This window comes from Ctenopharyngodon idella, chromosome 19 (assembly GCF_019924925.1).
Source record: "Ctenopharyngodon idella isolate HZGC_01 chromosome 19, HZGC01, whole genome shotgun sequence".
Classification (NCBI taxonomy): Eukaryota; Metazoa; Chordata; class Actinopteri; order Cypriniformes; family Xenocyprididae; genus Ctenopharyngodon; species Ctenopharyngodon idella.
Window position 1 is genome coordinate 16,740,267 of NC_067238.1, and position 19,885 is coordinate 16,760,151.

The following is a 19,885-nucleotide window of genomic DNA, read 5'->3' on the forward strand; positions in this document are numbered from 1 at the left end:
GTCGAAGGCCGAGAATTAGTGTATGGTTTTGCAGATTTGGTGTGTGGTTCTGCTGTTTGAGTGTCAGGTTTCAGAAATTGTGTGACAAGTAAAGATTTTGTGTGTAAACAGTTGAAAAAAAAACTGTAAATGGATGGCTTAGAGTTACAAATGTTTATGCAATACTATGCAGTCATAAGTATTTTACTGTACATTACTGTAAGGCTAAAATAGTCTATAATAAATTATAATAAATTAGAGAGTTGGATACCTGTTCTCATTTCTGAAGGTTTGAACTATGGACGCCAATGTAAATCGACTCAAGTTGGGCTGGACTCAGTCCAGCCTCTCTCATGGTCAAACTGTGGTTAATCACACGATCAACAAGTGTTGCCCTAATCTCATCAGAGATGGCTCTCCTTCCTTGTCTTTTTGCCCTCGTCCTTGTCCTCTTATTCCTCTTCCTCTTCCTCTTCCTCTTCCTCCTACTCCTACTCCTATTCCTCTTGCTCTCTCTCCATTGTTGGAATCCATTGTTCACAACAGGTAATCTGACCTTTGATCTATTTATAGGCCTATACTGCAGTAAAGCAGTGATTGGTTAGTGATCAGTTAAGCAATTAGTGTTTGCACCTGTGAGGAGTGCATGTGTGTGGCCTGGTGAATAAGTGTAGCATTTTGGTTGGTTGTGTTTGGAAAATGAAAGCAAGTCACTTCCTGTTAGATTTTTGTGTTTTAGGTAGAGAATTGTGTGTAGTGTTTTGAAAAAAGTGTTTTATGCAATTGAAAACTGAGTCAAAGGCTGAGTACTAGCTTATGGTTTTGGAGATTTGGTGTGTAGGTTTGCACTTTGAGTGAGAGGTTTCAAAAATCGTGTGACATGAAAAGATTTTGTGTGTAAGCAGTTGGAAAAAACTGTAAAGAATAAAAAAATGTGCAAATGTATAAACATGTGTTCCTTATGTGAAAAGTTCCTTGAGGGGGAGAACCACAAGAAACACAACTTATTACTGGTTTTTGTTTTTTGTAGTATTGTTTTGAATTTATCTCACCGGTGTGTAAGACTATGTTGTAGTGTGTGTGTTTTTGAGGTCTTGTGTGTGATGTCTGAGGGCAAAGTTTGTTTTTTCAGCAAGAGTGAATGGTTTTGAGTGTAGAGCTTCATTTTGACCTGAAAATAGGATGTTTGGGGAATTGGGTGAGACGTTATGGATTTGTGTTTACTGTTTTGAGAATATGAGGCATAGTTTCAAGAAATGTGTTTATGTCACAGACACGCCAGGCTCTTCACTCACCCAATCACGACGCACTCCTTCACCAGAGTTCTGATCACGCACACCTGACATTCATCACCACCCCTATCAGCAGCACTATAAGAGATACTCACAGCCACACAGTCATTGTCCGGTCTCGTTAACGCATACTTACCCTAATGCTTACCTTACGGACTCCTCGATCAACTACTTACCTGTCTCCAGTGTGTGTCCTAGATCCTCCGTGTTCTCCTGTCTTCCGTGAGTGTCTCTGTGTGTCTTCAGCTCCAAGGACCATCTGCCACCCACGACTCCTAGAAGAAATCAAGTATCAGTATCACTGTCATCGATCATCACAAACTTTATCTGGCTTCACTCACCTGCTCACTGCTCTGGTTGTCTCAATAAACATCGTAAACCTTACCTGTGTCTCCGACCTCCTCTGTATGTGACAGTTTAAGCAATCGAGAAAAACTGTAATACATTTAATATTACATATTTTTCAGCTGGGAATTCTTTGAGGTCATTACACCCTCCCCCACTACAATTGATTTGACACATTTCTCTAACGTAACTGTTCTCAAAACAGTTAACACAGTGATCTAAACACACTCTTACCTTAGCCAAACAGTTCATCTTTACTGCAAAATAAAGCACTGCATTTTTTTCTAGAAATGTGTTTTTTAAAAGTAAATACTTACATCAAAACTACAGGTGTATTGTCTATTGATTTTAGAACATTTTCAGCTGTGGATGTACAAATACACTAACAAAAATATATGTTTTTCAACAGGTTTTGGTATATGGTTAATTGACAAAAAGGGTATTTTTAAAAAATCTCTTCAAAGTCATGAACAATGTGTTTAAACAAGTTTCAGTTGTTACATAATATTTCAAAGTGTTTAAATTAATTTTTTTGACTTTTTTTGTCGGGTGGTACAACCAAATACTTGTACATATATATTATATCATTATACAACCTGACATGGAAAGTGTACCAACCTACCTATACTTTAAATTAGCAGGTTGTTTCAAACCAAGTCAAGTCAAGTCACCTTTATTTATATAGCGCTTTTTACAATGTAGATTGTGTCAAAGCAGCTTTACATTGATAACTGGTACATTATTTGGCTGCACAGCAGCTCTTAAAGAATAGTGTCAATGCAGGCAGATCAAAGCACTGTTGAATATCAAATGTCAAGTCAAGTGTCCCCAACTAAGCAAGCCAGAGGCGACAGCGGCAAGGAACCCAAACTCCATCAGGTGACATTAGGTGGCAGACAAGTGGCAAATTGGTGTTAAAATGGAGAAAAAAACCTTGGGAGAAACCAGGCTTAGTCGGGGTGCCAGTTCTCCTCTGGCCAACAATGCTTTGTTACAATTCAGGTTGCTATCATAAGTCCAATAGGATCACAACATTAAAAGTATTTATTTCAGTTCCATCCAATTGAGGATTGTATTCATCACGCCGGTATGGACGGTTGTTGAGGAACTGTGTCGTGGCTGTCGTGTCGATGAGGCCTTCACAGTGGATGATCTAGTTGACTCAATCTCTGCTGATACGTCAGGGCTGCGTTGTGGTCGTGTCAAGGTGCAGGTCCTTGGTCTCACCTGGATACGGCCCAGATCCGGTTGACTACGGTGAACCTCGGGATAAACAGAAAGACTAATATTAGCGTAGATGCCATTCTTCTTCTGATGTAACGAGTACATCAGGTGTTATAGGAAGTGTTCCCGGTTCCGGCTGACCTAATTTATGCAGCCTAATAATCCTTTAACGGATTTGAAAATATAAATTGGTAATGTGTTATGTGTATGCCAGGTTAAAGAGATGCGTTTTTAGTCTAGATTTAAACTGACAGAGTGTGTCTGCTTCCCGAACAATGCTAGGAAGATTGTTCCAGAGTTTAGGTGCCAAATAGGACAAGGATCTACCGCCTGCGGTTGATTTTGATATTCTAGGTATTATCAGCTGGCCTGAATTCTGAGATCGCAATAGACGTGAAGGACTATAATGCATTAGGAGCTCGCTCAGGTACTGGGGAGCTAAACCATTTAGTGCTTTGTAAGTAATTAGCAAGATTTTAAAATCTATACGATGTTTAACAGGAAGCCAATGCAGTGTTGACAGAACTGGGCTAATATGGTCATACTTCCTGGCTCTAGTAAGAACTCTAGCTGCTGCATTTTGTACGAGCTGTAGTTTATTTATCAGGCGAGCAGAACAACCACCCAGTAGAGCATTACAGTAATCTAGCCTTGAGGTCATGAACGCATGAACTAACTGTTCTGCATTTTTCATTGAGAGCATATGTCGTAGTTTAGATATATTTTTTAGATGGAAGAATGCGGTTTTACAGATGCTAGTAACATGGCCTTCAAATGAAAGATTGGTATCAAAGAGCACACCCAGGTTCCTAACTGACGACGAAGACTTAACAGAGCAGCCATCAAGTGTTAGACAATATTCTAGGTTATTACATGAAGAAGTTTTTGGTCCAAAAATTTGAATCTCTGTTTTTTCTGAATTTAGTAGTAGGAAATTACTGGTCATCCAATTTTTTATATCAGCTATGCATTCCGTTAATTTTGTGAATTGGTAAGTTTCGTCAGGGCGCGAAGAAATATAGAGCTGAGTATCATCAGCGTAACAGTGAAAACTAACGCCATGCTTCCTAATGATATCTCCCAAGGGTAGCATGTACAGAGTGAACAACAACGGTCCTAGTACTGAGCCTTGTGGTACTCCATATTGAACTTGTGATCGATATGACATCTCTTCGTTTACTACTACAAACTGATAACGGTCAGATAAGTATGATTTAAACCATGACAGTGCAATTCCACTAATGCCAACATAATTTTCGAGTCTATTTAAAAGAATATTGTGATCAATAGTGTCAAATGCTGCACTAAGATCCAGTAACACTAATAGAGAGATACAACCACGATCTGATGATAAGAAGTGAAAATCAGAGAAAATCTTCAGCAGGATTCTTTATTGAGACTGTTGGTCACTGCAGTCATCAAGTCTGAGTAAGGGAGCTGTACATTGTATTTTTTAGGCATTCAGTGGGCAGTCCTTAAAGGTGTTGACCTTACACACAGCCTTAGAAGTGGCCACTAAAACAAAAGCATCTAAAGACTATACAGGAAATTTACCCCCGACTGTGAAGATAATAGTAACTCTAAATGGCATAAACAGCACCTGGTCACGAAAACTAAGGCTATGTCAACATTCAAAAATAGATTGTCTCTCAGTAGATCACAGACTGGCAGAACCCCCTCACTAGAAACTCTGACGAGTCACGCAGGTAATGATCTACTTCACAGCGGATGGCGTCCCACTCGGCCTAAAACAGTCTGAATATAAACAATTATTATAGGTGTACCATAGTGGTTTAGGATAGGACAAACACATTTTGGAAGATGGATTTATGATGTTCTTGCTCATTAAATGTTACATAGTGTACCTTTAACTATTAAGACTGGATGGGCAGGTGAATTCTGCTTGTCTGTGTTTGATCCAGACAGACTGTCAGTCAGTGTTTTAGTGGTGGGGATTTTACAGTGTCTCTTTCTGCAGGTTCCATGGTTACACATCGTTACACAGGTAGCGACAAGTGACTGTGTTTAAGAGTGAGTCCATGATTTTGATTAATTCAAAAACACTGATTCATTCAAGAATGAATCATCACTACAGTGTGTTGTGGCTTTGTTTGACTCTTCCTGCAGTTTACATCAGTACACCAGTAGTTGGTGTCGGCAACAAGTCCTTCAGTTGAGGGATTTTAAAAACCACCTAAAAAAAAGTATGAGCAATAGTAAGACTGATTCTTGTCTCAAACACCACTAATAATTAGTTGATTTTCCTGGTTGAGCAGAGAGACACAGAGAAGGAGAAAGCAGCCCGTGTTGAGCTCTTCACTGATCTCATCCGCTCCATTGAGAGATGTCAGATTGAACTGCTGGTGATGATGGAGGAGCAGCAGAAAGCAGCAGAGAAACAGGAGGAGCAGGAGATCACTGAGCTAAAGATGAGAAACACTGAGCTGGAGCAGTTCTCACACACTGAAGATCACCTCCACCTCCTACAGGTCAGTCAACATCTCTCTGATCAATGATAATGCAGTATATGACACCATAACACTCCCCATGCTGAAGGATTTCTCCTCTCTCCTGCTGTAGATTTACTCATCCCTGTGCAGCTCTAGAAACACCAGGAACTGGTCTGAGATCAATATGAAAACTGATGAGAGTCTGGAGACTGTGAGGAGAGCTCTGACTCAACTGCAGAACACTCTACAGGAGAAACTCACGCAAACTGGTATGTCAATATCAAATACACTATACAGATACATATATTTATCATCTTTAAATATCAGCAGTGTTGAGGAAAGTTACTTTTAAAAGTAATGCATTACAATATTGCATTAGTCCCGAAAAAAGTAAGCATTTGCAGTACTTTTCATGGAAAGTAATAAATTACATTACTTTTGCATTACATGTTCTTGTTTGTTTGTTTTTTAATGACAAAAAAAAAAAAGTTAAATTTTTGGCAAATGTAAAGGCCTTTTCACAACATGTGCAGCAGATGCTGGAGAAGAAAATTCAAGACTCTTACTTCAACAATAAAAACAACAAAAAAATTAAACAGAAATGTGACTGTAATGGATTCCACTGGAGGCGAGTGTAGTGAGAACCCAAGTGCAGTTTATTTGCTTGACTTGATCAAACATAAATCAAAGACTTCACTTGGCTTCGCATGGCTTGGCAAAACAAGAAACAACAAACATGGAGCTCACCAACAGAGGTTACACAGACCCGAGCAGAAGCAGACCAGGTCCACGGAGCATGGGTGGACCTGGGCCGTGGAGCATGGGCGGACCTGGACCATGGAGCATGGACGGACCTAGGCTTTGGAGCATGGACGGACCTAGGCTTTGGAGCATGGGCGGACCTGGGCAGTGGAGCATGGGCGGACCTGGGTCATGGAGCATGGGTGGACCTGGTCTGTGGAGCATGGGCGGACTCGGACCTTGGAGCATGGGTGGACAACGTTCATGGAGCATAGGCAGACCTGGTCTGTGGAGCATGGGCAGACTTGGACCTTGGAGCATGGGCGGACCAGAGTCGTGGAGCAGAAGGTCCTGGTGCACTGGCGGACCTGGGCCGTGGAGCAGAGGGTCCTGGTGCACTGGTGGACCTGGGCTGTGGAGCAGAGGGTCCTGGTGTATTGGCAGACTTGGGCCGTGGAGCAGAGGGTCCTGGTGCACTGGTGGACCTGGGCCATGGTGCAGTGGTGGACCAAGCTTCGCAGCCACTGAAGCTTTGTACCTATACCCTCCCCCAAAACAATCTCCAGGGGAAACTTGGGCAGACATGATGTGATGGGGCTCTGGTGAGGCGACCATAATGGTTGGAGACTTTGGCGAGGCAGGCATGACATAAAGAGGATCTGGCATGGCAGCAATGATGGCTGGAGTCTCAGACGTGATAGCCATATTGGCTGAGGGCTCAGGTGTGGCAGCTATGACGTGAAGAGGCTCTGGTTTGGTGGCCATGTCGTGAAGAGACTCTGGCTTGGCAGCCATGACGTGAAGAGACGTTGGCTTGGCAGCCATGTCGTGAAGAGGCTCTGGTATGGTAGCCATCTTGTCTAAAGACACAGGCATAGCAGGGATGATGTGAACAGTCTCTGGCTTGGCAGGCATGACGTGGAGAAACTCAGGCTTGGCAGACATGATCTGAACAGTCTCTGGCTTAGCAGGTATGACGTGAAGAAACTCAGGCTTGGCAGGCACAACGTGAAGAGACTCAGGCTTGGCAGACATGATGTGAACAGACTCAGGCTTGGCAGACATGACATGAACAGACTCAGGCTTGGCAGACATGATGTGAACAGTCTCTATGTCATTAAAATCCACTTGGTAAGCTAGTCCAATAAATTCCTTAACATAGTCCTCAGTATTCCGGCTGCCTTGACGTAGGCAAAGGAGACAAACTTCTGGGTTCACGGTCAAGTATTCTGTAATGGATTCCACTGGAGGCGAGTGCAGTGAGAACCCAAGTGCAGTTTATTTACTTTACATGATCAAAAATAAAACAAAGACTTTATTTGGCTTGGCAAAACAAGAAACAACAAACAACAAACAACATGGAGCTCACCAACAGCAGTTACACAGACAATACTTGACAAAGAACAATGAAATATGAGGGTTATTTATATACAAGGACTAATGACAAACAAGGAACACCTATGAGCAATCAAGACAATGACCAATAACAAAACAGAACTGATAAACCACATGACTAAATCAACCAATGACAACATGACACATTCACAAGAAGAGCACATGGCAAGATCACATGAGGAGCAAGGGAATCACATGACAACAGAAAGCACATGGCAAAACATAACAAACATAGCTGTGAAACAAAGCATAAATTTGAAAATAAACCATGAAATATGAACATGAACCATAACACCAAATCAAGACATAATAGTGACATTTATCTAAAGTAATTTTCCTTATTAATATGGTTGAAATGGATCATCAAAGATCAGCAGCAAATACATTGCTTAATAAAGTGAGATTAAATACCTTAAATACTTATTTAATATATTTAATTAATGCAGGTTTGTGTAATATTCTGAGTTTGCATTTCACTGTTTTTATTCATTTTAAGGAATACTGAATCAGTTTTTGGGCTAGTGAGATGAGTAAATGATGCTCACATTTCTAGAACTACAATAATCATCATGTTCACACACACAAACCTCTGACCTTACTCCTGATTTCTCTCAACATAGGGACAGGAGAGTTGTCAGTCAATAAATGGGAACACAAAGTAACTTGCGTTACTTATTTGAAAAAGTAACTATATTGTTGTAAATTTAAAAGTAATATGTTAATTTATTGAAAAAAAAGTAATGTGATTGTGTAACTCACGTTACTTGTAATGTGTTACCTCCACACTGATAGTAATGAAGAATGAGTCGGTCAAGCTGAAATAAGAGAAGTATGTGATTGTATGTTTGTGGCTCATTATCATCAGCTCACAGTTCTTCTTGAAGAGAGCAGCTCATTTTCAGCTCTAATTTCAGAAAACATGCAGGAAATTCATGTTCTATAATATAGTATAAATTATTGTACCAGAAGTTTCATCCCTGTAACTACAACCATGAGACTTAGTACATCTGCAAATACATTTAGATGAGAAAAAGAAACATTAATTTTCTGTAATTTTCTGTTGGTCTTTTCAGCTGTACCACCTAAGTTTTGTGAATATGTGTTAGATAAAAATCAGTTTAGCAGATTGATAGACATCAATCTATGTCTATGACAAACTGATAGACATCAAGGGTTTTAAGTTTAAGTTTAATGTTTATAGAACTGTATTTGCTGAATAACCACAACACTGATCCACTCCAATAACATTGCATAAACTTGCATAAAACATTTCACCAAACATTTGCAAAGTTATATTAAGAGCTCAAACTCAAAGCAATAGGGGTTTCTGTTTGATTCTCTAAATATCAGCAGAGACACATACATTGATCAGATAAAATGTGACATTGTACTAAATTCTTTAAAAAATAACCTTAAATCTTGTCTGTAATTCCACACATAAATCATGTCAAAGATCTGATGATGTTTTATTGTCATTAGTCTCTACAGATCTGAAGAGGATGCAGCAGTATGAAGGTACAGTGTGTGTCTGAACTACACTAGATTACATTCATATACTCACAGCTTCATTACTACAACACAGTGTGATTAAAAACTGATTAAATATTACAAAATATGTGAAGTTGGGATTCATATTCTCTGTTTTCTCAGTGGATGTGACTCTGGATCCTGATACAGCTCATCCTAGACTCATCCTGTCTGATGATGGAAAACAAGTGAGACATAGAGACATTAGTCAGAAACTCCCAGACAACCCGAAGAGATTTGATAAATGTGTAAATGTCCTGGGAAAAGAGGGATTCTCCTCAGGGAGATTTTATTTTGAGGTGCAGGTGAAGGGAAAGATTAACTGGGACTTAGGGGTGGCCAGAGAATCAATTGAAAGGAAGGAAAAGTTTACACTGTGTCCCAGTAATGGATTCTGGACTGTGTGGCTGAGGAATGGGAATGAATATAAAGCCTGTGCTGGTCCCTCTGTCTCTCTGTCTCTGAGAGTGAAGCCGCAGCGGGTCGGTGTGTTTGTGGATTATGAGGAGGGTCTGGTCTCCTTTTATGATGTGGAGTCCAGCTCTCATATCTACTCTTTCACTGGTCAGTCTTTCACTGACAAACTCTATCCATTTTTTAGCCCAGAACTTAATGATGGAGGTAAAAACTCAACTCCACTGATCATCACACCTGTCAATCACAATAAATCTGTTTACACTGCATTGTGAAATAGGAGATGATGAAAGTAATGATCTTAATAATGAAATCTGAAAAAATTATGTATGTGCTATTTTTTGTTTGTTTTTCAGTTTTTAAAATCTTTTAGCTATAATTAATCTCTACTTGACAAAGTAAAATTTTAACATAAAATCTAACTATAGTAAACAGTGTTACGCAGCATATTTGAGCTTCCACAAGAACCAGTGAGGTAATTGTTCTCAAGCATCAAAGCAAGTACAGCTTCTGTTTATGTTCGCTGATCAGTGTTTATATGTGAATTAAAGAATATGTGAATTAATGAATATAATGTCTGTGTCACAAGTGAGGCTCCCGCACTTCCTCCCCCGCACCACCGGAGGGAGCCTTCACCGGAATATTGATAACCATCACTCAGACTACATTTCCCATAGGCCCTCATTCCTGGGACTGATTGCACACACACCTGCACCACATCACACTCACACTATTTAAGCAGCACGCACACACACACACACACACACACACACTGCGAAGTCATGATTTGCCCTGGTGATCATTTCTAAGCGTTTTCTGTGGATTGTTATACTGTTGCCGTTTGGACTGTTTACCTCTTGTGATTCTCTGCTGCCTGCCTTGATCCTTGCCTGCTTACTGGACTGTGTTTGTTTGCCGCCTGCCCTGATCTCTGCCTGCTTCCTGATACCGTTTGTCTGCCGCCTGCCTCGACCATTGCCTGTCCCCGTTTACGTCTCTGCCTCTGCCCTTACCTGTGTGTATACTATTCTTAATAAAAGCTGCAAATGGATCCCCATTCTGTTGACCCATCATTACAGTCTGCAGTTCATGAACACTACAGGAATAAAATGTTACGCAAACACACACACTTTTGCCCTGTTTTTATCCGTGATAATATGTTTGTCTTTATTTTGCACATATTTTCAATTTATTTTACCAGTGTAAATTTACTTTTGGCACATTTTCACTCTTGGTATGATTAGACTATTTAGGAATTTATTTATTTTTTTATTTTTATTTTTTTGTGAAAGCACCTTAAAAGTAAATAAATAATATGTTACAAAACATTTTTTTTTACTAACGTTAAGTAAATATTTAAAACACAAGTTCCAATAACAGTGTAATGTACATGCTTTCTCACAGCTTAACAATACAATCAATATCTTCTACGTCTGTACAACTGTGACGTCACTACCATCATCTAACTTTCAGTCTTGATGTGTGTTGAGAGTGTGTTGTCTTTTGTCTCGCTGGTGGACCTCCAGATCATCCTGTAGTGACAAGTTGACACAACCACATACACCTCCACAATGCACTGACACATTTTAAATGTCTCTTCAGCACTGCATTAATCTCTTAGTGTTTCTCCAGCCTTCTAACTAAACCTTAAACTGGAAAACTATAATTCTGCTGTATAGCATTATTACGACTGTAGCCTTACAATACCCTTAACAGTTTATAACTCACTTAACAAAAATATTACTTTGAACTGAACTAGTTTAGCTCTTCCTCAGTATGAAGGTGATGGATGTTCAGCTGGGCTCATACACAGCAGGTCTCCACATCAGTGTTTCCAACACAAACACTCCAGTTCACTGGTTGAAGTGTGGCTCACCCAGGGTGTCATACGTGATTCCTAAATCACCTGTTTCTGCCAGAAGTTCTCCTCACAGGTTCTGATGCCAAGTCACCTTCTTCATACTCAGCTTTACGGATCCTTCCTCCAGCTCCTGCTCCTCTTGAAGATCTCCCAGCACCTCTTCATCAGACTCCTCTGGGTGCTCCTCCAGATCTGGTGGGTTTACAGATTTGTCAACGATTTCTTCGATGTCAGGTTCCTTTTCAGGTTTCCTGTTTCTCTCCTCTCTTTTAGGGTGGAATTCTGCTGCAGGTGGATCCAGATCTGTTCCTGTTCTCTGCGTTTGAACCCACAAGAACTGTCTGTTCTGTCATGGTGAGTTTCTGTCATGGTTGTGTTTCCTGTTTTGATCTGTCCCTCTGACATCCTCCTCTTTACAGACAAACATCGGCTGTCCCCGCTTATCGACCAGGTATGGACAAGGTAATAGAAGGTTCTGTTGCAGCACTCTTTCGTTTCCAGGTCCATCCAATGGTTCTACTACATACACTGGATCATCCCCTCCTCTCCTTTCTTTCACCACATACATTTGCTTTTCCCAGTACACTCACAGTTTTCCTGGGCCGCCTCTTTCTGACAGGTTCCTCACCAACACATGATCACCTGCTCCAAGACAGAAGTCCACGTCTTCCTTACAGTCTATGATTATCTCCTTTACATGATATTATTTGTACAAATTACCTACAATAAACAAAGACATGAAACAAATTAAATAACAATTCTCTGAGGTCATTACATTAGTTTGAGCTTCTACATACTAACAGTTCAAGCATGTCAAACTATTTTCTCCCAACAGATCAACAGAGGAATCATTCTGACAAACACAGGGATTCAACCTCAATTATGTTTGAAAAGACTGAAGATGTTTTAAAGGAAGAGCAGCATTCTGTCATCATTTACTCATCATGTGACTTTCTTCTGTGGATCACAAAAGACATTTAGAAATTCATACAAATAATTTTTCTTTGGTCGACTTGTATAGGCTATATATACAAACACTAGGATTAATCTAATAGAAACATCAGGCCCAATACAAACAGACACACATGAACTCAACACACTGAATACAGAGACAAATGTAAATGTGTGAATACAGGAGGAGCTCTGACATCACTGTAGTTCAGATTCAGAGAAAGTGAAAGTAACTTGATCAACAACAATATGAACACCTGAAACGATCAACCTCTTTAAACAACAGAATATTTATTGAGTTGTTCAAAGAGTCTTGTGGACACATCTGATACTCACAGGTAAGAGATAGAAATATAAGAGAGATTGAGCTGAACAGGTTTCTGATGGAAGTGATCTGGTTTAGTAGGGTTTATGTTGAAGGAAGTAATATGAGCTGCAGACAGACTGAACACAAACCTGTTAAACTGCCGCTGAAAATCACATTTATATTCATTAGAACTATACTTAGTCATACAAACTACACTTGGTCACACAACATTTATGTTTATTTTGTGGAGATATATATTTATTCATAAGCAGGGGGAGACCAGGGGTGGTTGTAACATGGGTTAGTTGTAACACTTCCAATTTCTCCAATCAAGTTACAAATCTCAGGTGATTTCAATTCACACATGCTTGGTTTAGTCCTTATTCCACATGCGGGAAAGTAGAGCCCTGTGGCAGACACAGCAGATTTTAGAGCAGAAAAACTAATTTTGATGTAAGAAATTAACTTTTTTTTACTTCTTTTTTTTTTTTTTTGTGGCAATTCCTGCTTTGTAGTTAAACTCATCAAAGTGAAATTATGTTTATTGTGTGTCTGTGTACATATTTTTCATGCAAGTTGTTAGTGCCAATGTTTTGGCTGTTAGCTGTAAGTTGAGCTAGTTTATGGGTACAAGACTCTGGGTTAGTTGTAACATCAGTGAAGCATGTTACAGCCTACCCCAAGTAAATGTTAAATGTATTTAAGTTTTTTTTTTGTTTGTTTTTTAATTTCAGTATGCCTAGAGTAGGGGTATCTCGGTCGTGGAGGGCCACTGTCCTGCAAAGTTTAGCTCCAACTTGCCTCAACACACGTGCCTGGAAGTTTCTAGTATGCCTAGTAGACCTTGATTAGCTGCTTCAGGTTTGTTTAGTTGGGGTTGTTGCCAAAAGCCACTGGAGGCCAGACCCTCTCATCTCCCTATAATATACAGTCTCTGTTGTTACTGAAGTCTATAGGATGGTGGCCCTCCAGGAGCAGGATTGGACACCCCTGGCCTAAGTCTTGGAAGAGAAAGACAAATTGAGGGATGTAAAAGGAGCATTTGCTCATACACCAATTATGTTAAAAGGTCTGAGTTAAATAAAAAGCTTTTAAAACTGATTTTTTGTTATAATCCTTATTTTATAATGTTACATCTCACCCCAGGGTCTGTTATAACTAACCCAGACTATGGGGTGTATTGTAACATTTAACTCCTCATGTTTGAACCTAAACCACGCATTTTCTGTTTGTGCTACAAAGATAACAGCTATGCCATTTAATAGCTGACACTTGTAACTAGTTTGAATCAAATTTTGAATGCACTGGCTTAAAATAACTCCAAGATACAGACAGAAATGTCAAAAATGTTACAACTATCCCTGGTCTCCCTAAGTATATGACCTACTTTGTACTTGTTTCTGATCTAAACAGCAGGTCAAAGTTCAGATTGTTCAGTGAGTTTGAGTCATTCACTGTATGAGTGATTGTGTTTCCCACAATATGAGATTTTAACACTTTAATATAAATATTTATTAAATAGTCATGAGAGAATATGAAGAAACCCCAAATCTGACTTTTGAGGCAAGATTTCATTTAAACCTGAGTGACCAAATACTGTGTGTGAAACAAATACAGTATTACAAGGAGCATATGAGCTTAGATCTTTCTTAGTCCATTGGACATAGTAATATGTGAAATGCAATATATTTCTTGAAAAGGCCTGAAGAGGGGAAAAACAATGGCAGATTCTTTACCAACATCAACAAAAGCAAGAAAAACCAGGAGACGGAGTATTGAATCTTGTCCTCCATGTAAGTCAATAATTCAGAAAAGAATGAATTAGTGCATGAATGACTTTAACTATTCTCATATGGTGATATTTAAAATGTACAGTACTACTTCACATTAGGGTACTGATCAGCTCGCCTGGGTTCATTTTGCAGTAATGACCAGCTTGTACATGATCTCTTATATATTTGAGAAATCATATTTGATTTCTTTAAAGTTGCTCTTTACATTCAACCAACTTCATGAGGTGAATCATGGGATTGTTTTTAAACTTGTTGATTCCTTTCCTTCTCTATCTGCTTTAACTCATCTGTATAATAAAATCAACATTATATTCATCATCATAATTTCAATAATTCATACAGACGCCCTTCAAACAAAATGTCTCTGAGATCATGAGAAACTTGAATTCAGTGTTTTTCAAGTGTCTCCAGACTTTAGACTAGTGTAGATGATGTAACTTCTTCATTTCTCTGTCCAGTCATGTCATCCTCCAGCAGTCCACTGACTGAGGAGCTTCAGTGCTCGATATGTCTGGACGTGTTCACTGATCCAGTCACCACTCCATGTGGACACAACTTCTGCAAGACCTGTCTGAATAAGTGCTGGGACAACAGCCAGACCTGCAACTGTCCATACTGTAAAGAAACATTCAAGATCAGACCTGATCTCAAGATTAATACCACACTCCGAGAGCTCGTAGATCACTATAAAAAGAAAAGTCCTGAGAAAAGACCTGAAGTTCTGAAAAAACCTGAAGTTCTGTGTGACGTCTGTGAGGAAAGAAAGCTGAAAGCCCTGAAGTCGTGTCTGGGGTGTCAGAGCTCTTACTGTGAAACTCACCTGGAGCCTCATTTGAAAGTGGCAGGTTTAAAGAAACACAAACTGATCAATCCTGTGAGGAATCTGGAGGACTATATATGTCAGAAACATGAGAGACCTCTGGAGCTGTTCTGTAGAGATGATCAGACATGTGTGTGTCCGATGTGTGCTGTGAAAGACCACAAGAACCACAACACTGTTTCTTTAGAAGAGGAGAGTGAAGAGCAGAAGGTAGAAGTTACTGACAAAACTGATTTTAAAGGACTCTTATAATGAGGAATCACATGCTCTTTCATATAATGAATCAATTATGAAAATATATTGTGTTGTTCTGTGTCTATAGACTCAACTGATGAAGACACAGAAAGACATGCAGCAGATGATCCAGGACAGAATCAAGAAGATTCAAGATGTCAAACACTCAGCAGAAATCAGAAAAGTGAGTTTAAAATAATGTAATTATATGAAGTTCTAAACATTTCGGGATTCAGGATGAGCCAGTCCTGTCAATCATCATTACGAATGTATATAAGCAGCAGTCATTGCGCCGTCCCAGAAACAATTCTTCCGGCATCCCTCCGTCTCCCCATTTCTTTCCTTTATTTCTGTCATACTTCCTCTACATACCATTATGGGGGAGCTTGGAGCTTGAGCCGAAGTCCAGGTTCAAACGCTGTTTAAAGTGGAATGAACCGAGCACCACAGCACACTTCATAGCCAATCAGCAGTAGGGGGCGTGTCCACTCATGATGGGGGAGGAGAGAGAGAGAGCAAGAGGGAGATTTGAAGGAAGACTGTAGAAAGAGAGATGGCTGAGAGACATTACAAAAGAGAAAAGATCAGAGGAATATCATGCATTTTGAAGTTTAACAAAGTTTTTAAATTAATGAAGAATAAAGTTTAATACCTTAGTTGAGGGATTTTGAAAAACACTGAAGTATGAGCAATAGTAACACTGATTCTTGTCTTATCAAACACCACTAATAATTTGTTGATTGTCCTGGTTGAGCAGAGAAACACAGAGAAGGAGAAAGCAGCCCGTGTCGAGCTCTTCACTGATCTCATCCGCTCCATTGAGAGATGTCAGACTGAACTGCTGGAGATGATGGAGGAGCAGCAGAAAGCAGCAGAGAAACAGGAGGAAGAGCTCATTGAAGAGCTGGAGCAGGAGATCACTGAGCTAAAGATGAGAAACACTGAGCTGGAGCAGCTCTCACACACTGAAGATCACCTCCACCTCCTACAGGTCAGTCAACATCTCTCTGATCAATGATAATGCAGTATATGACACCATAACACTCCCCATGCTGAAGGATTTCTCCTCTCTCCTGCTGTAGATTTACTCATCCCTGTGCAGCTCTAGAAACACCAGGAACTGGTCTGAGATCAGTGTGAAGACTGATGAGAGTCTGGAGACTCTGAGGAGAGCTCTGACTCAACTGAAGGACACTCTACAGGAGAAACTCACACTAACTGGTACGACAATATCAAATACACTATACAGATACATATATTTATCATCTTTAAATATCAGCAGTGTTGGGGAAAGTTACTTTTTAAAAGCAATGTGTGTTAGTCCCTAAAAATAGTCCCTACAATACTGTGTTAGTCCCTAAAAAAGTAACTAATTGCGTTAATTAGTTAATTTTTATGGAAAGTAATGTGTTACATTACTTTTGCATTACATTTTCTTGTTTGTTTGTTTTTCAATAACAAAAAAAAAAAAAAGTTCTATATTTGGCAAATGTAAAGGCCTTTTCAACAAAAGTGAAATAAACCTCAAGCTGAAGGAAATGCAGATTCACACCTGTACAGTAGAGGGCGCAGCTCAAACTAACCTTTCAGCTGTGCAGCAGACGCAGAAAATTCAAGACTTTTACTTCAACAATAAAAACAACAAAAACACAAAAAATGGGATGTTTATCTAAAGTAATTTTGCTTATTAGTATGGTCGAAATGGATCATCGAAGGTCAGCACCAAATGCATTGCTTAATAAAGTGAGATTAAATACCTCACTTATTTAACATATTTAATTAACGCAAGTTTGCAAATATTCTGAGTTTGCATTTCACTGTTTTTATTCATTTTAAGGAATACTGAATCTGTTTTTGGGCTAGTGAGATGAGTAAATGATGCTCACATTTCTAGAACTACAATAATCATCATGTTCACACACACAACACCTCTGACCTTACTCCTGATTTCTCTCAACATGAGGACAGGAGAGCTGTCAGTCAATACACGGGAACACAAAGTGACTTATTTGAAAAAGTAACTCATATATTTTGTTGTAAATTTATAAGTAATGCATTACTTTACTAGTTACTTGAAAAAAAGTAATCTGATTACGTAACTCACATTACTTGTAATGTGTTTCCCCAACACTGATAGTAATGAAGAATGAGTCAGTCAAGCTGAAATAAGGGAAGTTTGTGATCATGTGTTTGTGTCTCATTATCATCAGCTCACAGTTCTTCTTGAAGAGAGCAGCTCATTTTCAGCTCTAATTTCAGAAAACATGCAGTAAATTCATCTTCTATAATATAGTATAAATTATTGTACTAGAAGCTTCATCCCTGAATCTACAACCATGAGACTTTAGTTCATCTGCAAACATGTTTAGATAAGAAACTACAGGAAAAAAAAAACAAAAAAACATACATTTTCTGTAATTTTCTGTTGGTCTTTTCAGCTGTCTCACCTAAGTTTTGTGAATATGTGTTAGATAAAATCAGTTCAGCAGAAGAAAATCAAACTGATAGAAATCGAGGGTTTGAGATGCACATTTGTTCTTCTTTAGAGGAGAATTTCAGACCTGTTGCTCAAACAGCTTTGGAGAGCTGGGCTTTAATTTGAAGTTTATTTAAGTTTAATGTTTATAGATTTGTATTTGCTGAATAACCACAACACTAATCCACTCCAAAACTGAGATGAATAACATTAGACACAAAAATTACTTGCATAAAACATTTCACCAAACACTTGCAAAGTTAAAGCTGTTTGTAAAAACAGGAAATATTAAGAGCTCAAACTCAAAGGTTTCTGTTTGTTTTCTGTTTGATTCTCTAAATATCAGCAGAGACTCATACATTGATCAGATAAAACATGATATTGTATTAAATTCTTCAATTCTTTAAATATAATCTTAAATCTTGTCTATAATTCCACACATAAACATGTCAAAGATCTGATGATGTTTTATTGTCATTAGTCTCTACAGATCTGAAGAGGATGCAGCAGTATGAAGGTACAGTGTGTGTCTGAACTACACTAGATTACATTCATATACTCACAGCTTCATCACTGACCTACACTAGACCCTGGTTTCACAGACAAGGCTTAAGTTAGTCCTAGACTAAAATGCATGTTTGAGCAGTTTTAACTGAAAGCAACTTGTACTGAATATATATTAAAATATGTCAGTGTCATTGTTTTGTCTCAAAACGCACACCAGTAATGTTTTTCTAGTGTACATTTATAAAAGTTACCCAAATATCCTAATTGAACTACGGCCTAATCCTGGCTTAGGCTAAGTCCTGTCTGTGAAACCGGGCCAAAATCATATACTCACAGCTTCATTACTGACCTACAGTATGATTAAAAACTGATTAAATATTATAAACATAATCACAAAATATCTGTATTAAGTTGTGATTCATATTCTCTGTTTTCTCAGTGGATGTGACTCTGGATCCTGATACAGCTCATCCTGAACTCATCCTGTCTGATGATGGAAAACAAGTGACACATGGAGACATTAGACAGAAACTCCCAGACAAACCAGAGAGATTTGATAGATATGCAATTGTTCTGGGAAAAGAGGGATTCTCCTCAGGGAGATTTTATTTTGAGGTGCAGGTGAAGGGAAAGACTAAATGGGACTTAGGAGTGGCCAGAGAATCCATTAACAGGAAGGGAGAGTTTACACTGAGACCCAGTGATGGATGCTGGACTGTTGGGCTGAGGAATGAGAATGAATATAAAGCCTGTGCTGGTCCTCGTGTCCCTCTGTTTCTGAGAGTGAAGCCGCAGCGGGTCGGTGTGTTTGTGGATTATGAGGAGGGTCTGGTCTCCTTTTATGATGTGGAGTCCAGCTCTCATATCTACTCTTTCACTGGTCAGTCTTTCACTGGGAAACTCTATCCATATTTTAGCCCGTGTAATAATGATGGAGGTAAAAACTCAACTCCACTGATCATCACACCTGTCAATCACAATAAATTACACCCCAATATGAAATAGGAGACGAAAGTTGTAAGGTTGAAAATATCCAAAGATATTTTAAAATAGACAAAGACGTTTGCTTTGCTGTCTCATCCCCCGCTCTCTCTTGTTATAAGGGCCATTTGGAATTCCAAAAGTCAAAGAGGTGCTGATAGTGATCAAGGCCTGTACAGGTCGAGATGTGTGTACATCAGGGGTCAATGAACTGTCACACATTTAGTACAGTGGGGGAAGTTTTAATCTTCTGATTGGTCAGTTTGAATGTCTCACATTTGAGTTTCAGTCACATGGTCAAGGAAGAGATAAAAGAATATTGTAACTGTTGCTCTCTCTTCTTTTCCCTGGGGCTTCTTTGCTCTGGCTCTTTCTTTCTTCTTTTTTCTAAAGTCTCTCTCTCTTCCTCTCTCTCAGGTAACATTCTAAATATATGCTGGGTAAGATTAATGGTACAAATTTTCATCATCTCATACATCTATTTTGTAAGTGTAACCATAATCAGATATTTTCATTAAACCCTTTTTAATTACAAATGATGTGCTAACTAGTTTTGATTCAGTATTAACTTTGAAGTGCTACCTATTG

General features: G+C 39.0%; 2 protein-coding genes and 1 long non-coding RNA gene across 8 annotated transcripts in view; 2 read left to right on the plus strand and 1 right to left on the minus strand.

Moving 5' to 3' along the window:
• LOC127501638 (uncharacterized) overlaps positions 1 to 19,885 on the minus strand; it is a 145,681-nt gene that overhangs the window by 118,744 nt on the left and 7,052 nt on the right. The window lies entirely within an intron of this gene.
• Positions 1 to 19,885, plus strand: part of LOC127501606 (nuclear factor 7, brain-like) — a 99,334-nt gene that overhangs the window by 68,457 nt on the left and 10,992 nt on the right. The window contains exons 11-12 of one of the 5 annotated variants that reach the window (XM_051873672.1): positions 16,091 to 16,324; positions 16,416 to 16,554. The exons of 1 other annotated variant lie outside the window; for it this stretch is intronic. In XM_051873672.1, the coding sequence (XP_051729632.1) occupies positions 16,091 to 16,324; positions 16,416 to 16,554 (373 nt within the window). Of the gene's footprint in view, positions 1 to 12,480; positions 12,518 to 14,241; positions 14,280 to 14,737; positions 15,310 to 16,090; positions 16,325 to 16,415; positions 16,555 to 19,885 lie in introns of those variants that run through there. 3 more of the 5 variants (XM_051873675.1, XM_051873673.1, XM_051873681.1) reach the window with 3 other exon arrangements.
• Positions 5,253 to 9,912, plus strand: LOC127501627 (zinc-binding protein A33-like). The gene is made up of 4 exons (XM_051873743.1): positions 5,253 to 5,329; positions 5,421 to 5,559; positions 8,906 to 8,941; positions 9,077 to 9,912. The coding sequence occupies exons 1-4, from the start codon at positions 5,270 to 5,272 to the stop codon at positions 9,640 to 9,642; spliced, it is 801 nt and encodes a 266-aa protein (XP_051729703.1). The 5' UTR covers positions 5,253 to 5,269; the 3' UTR covers positions 9,643 to 9,912.